The sequence below is a fragment of the Vespula pensylvanica genome, chromosome 17, assembly GCF_014466175.1.
Source record: "Vespula pensylvanica isolate Volc-1 chromosome 17, ASM1446617v1, whole genome shotgun sequence".
In the NCBI taxonomy this organism is placed as follows: Eukaryota; Metazoa; Arthropoda; class Insecta; order Hymenoptera; family Vespidae; genus Vespula; species Vespula pensylvanica.
Genome location: NC_057701.1, coordinates 1,939,872 through 1,941,003, shown reverse-complemented (window position 1 = coordinate 1,941,003; position 1,132 = coordinate 1,939,872). Strand labels below are relative to the sequence as shown.

At 27.0% G+C, this 1,132-nt stretch overlaps 1 protein-coding gene across 1 annotated transcript in view; it reads left to right on the top strand.

Moving 5' to 3' along the window:
* LOC122635232 overlaps positions 1 to 1,132 on the top strand; it is a 13,859-nt gene that overhangs the window by 4,260 nt on the left and 8,467 nt on the right. Inside the window, exons 4-7 of the mRNA XM_043825192.1 lie at positions 69 to 186; positions 276 to 537; positions 619 to 741; positions 1,027 to 1,117. Of these exons, the coding sequence (XP_043681127.1) occupies positions 69 to 186; positions 276 to 537; positions 619 to 741; positions 1,027 to 1,117 (594 nt within the window). The remainder of the gene's footprint in view (positions 1 to 68; positions 187 to 275; positions 538 to 618; positions 742 to 1,026; positions 1,118 to 1,132) is intronic.

Below are 1,132 nucleotides of genomic sequence, written 5' to 3'. Positions count from 1 at the left end.
ATTACAAATGTATTATCATTAAAAAATAATCTACATTTTAATTTGAAGATCATTGGTTCTCTTCATAGATAAAACAACTTTTGGATCATTTAATATACAATTGGAAATTATGTAGGACGAAAGAAGAGTTGGAAATTATGCATAAATTTGGAAAAGAGACTAAATTATTTACTTTATGTTATACAAGTAAGATTTTAATTTGCTGCAAACAATGAAGTCATTTCTCTCTAATATATTGCATATTGTTAATAATAATACATATTGTTTCTTTCAAGTGTACATATATGTATGTATGACCATGTTTCTCTTGCTACCAATTTTTCCACTTGTTCTGGATATCGTCGTACCTTTGAATGAATCACGTCCTTTAAAACCAATATTTAAAGGCGAATATTTCATCGACGAGGATAAACATTTTTTCCCAGTTTATTTTCACATGAGTATAAGCATAGCGATTTCTATAACAGCGTTAATTACAGGAGATGCACTCTTTTTGATGTTTAATTCACATATTTGTGGTATATTTGCAGCAGTTGGGTAAGGAAAAATATTCAATTCGATCGAATATTTTATGAGTCTCAATGACATGACTAATTTAAATTAATGAAACAATTACAGATGTCGTTTGGAAAACTTTTTAAAGGATCAAATAGATTCCAAATATTCTATAAATAATATATCGAAAGATAAGTGTCTCGAAAATGTTCGATATTCTATCAGAAATCATAAAAGTGCATTAAAGTTAGTATATCATATACACACACATATATATATAAAATGTTAATTATATATACAAGACAGATTAAAAGTTCCTAGATGATTATGAAAAATGATTACTTTTTTCGAAGTCTATTAAACTAATTCTTTTTAACGTAAACCTAACTACAAATCTAAGTCTCGAAGAAGAGTAATTAATTTTTTAAATCATTTAAGAATTTTTAGCCCTACCTGTATATAAGAATATTGTATAATTATGTAAAAAATCTAATTGACGTTTGCTCCTTTTTTTTTTTTTTTTTTGAGAAGGTTTGCCGAACTCATTGAGTCTTTTTACTCGGTGTCGTTACTTCTGCAAGCTGGCTTGAGTTTGATATGCATGAGTATCTCTTTGTTCGAAGTAATTGTTAATTTC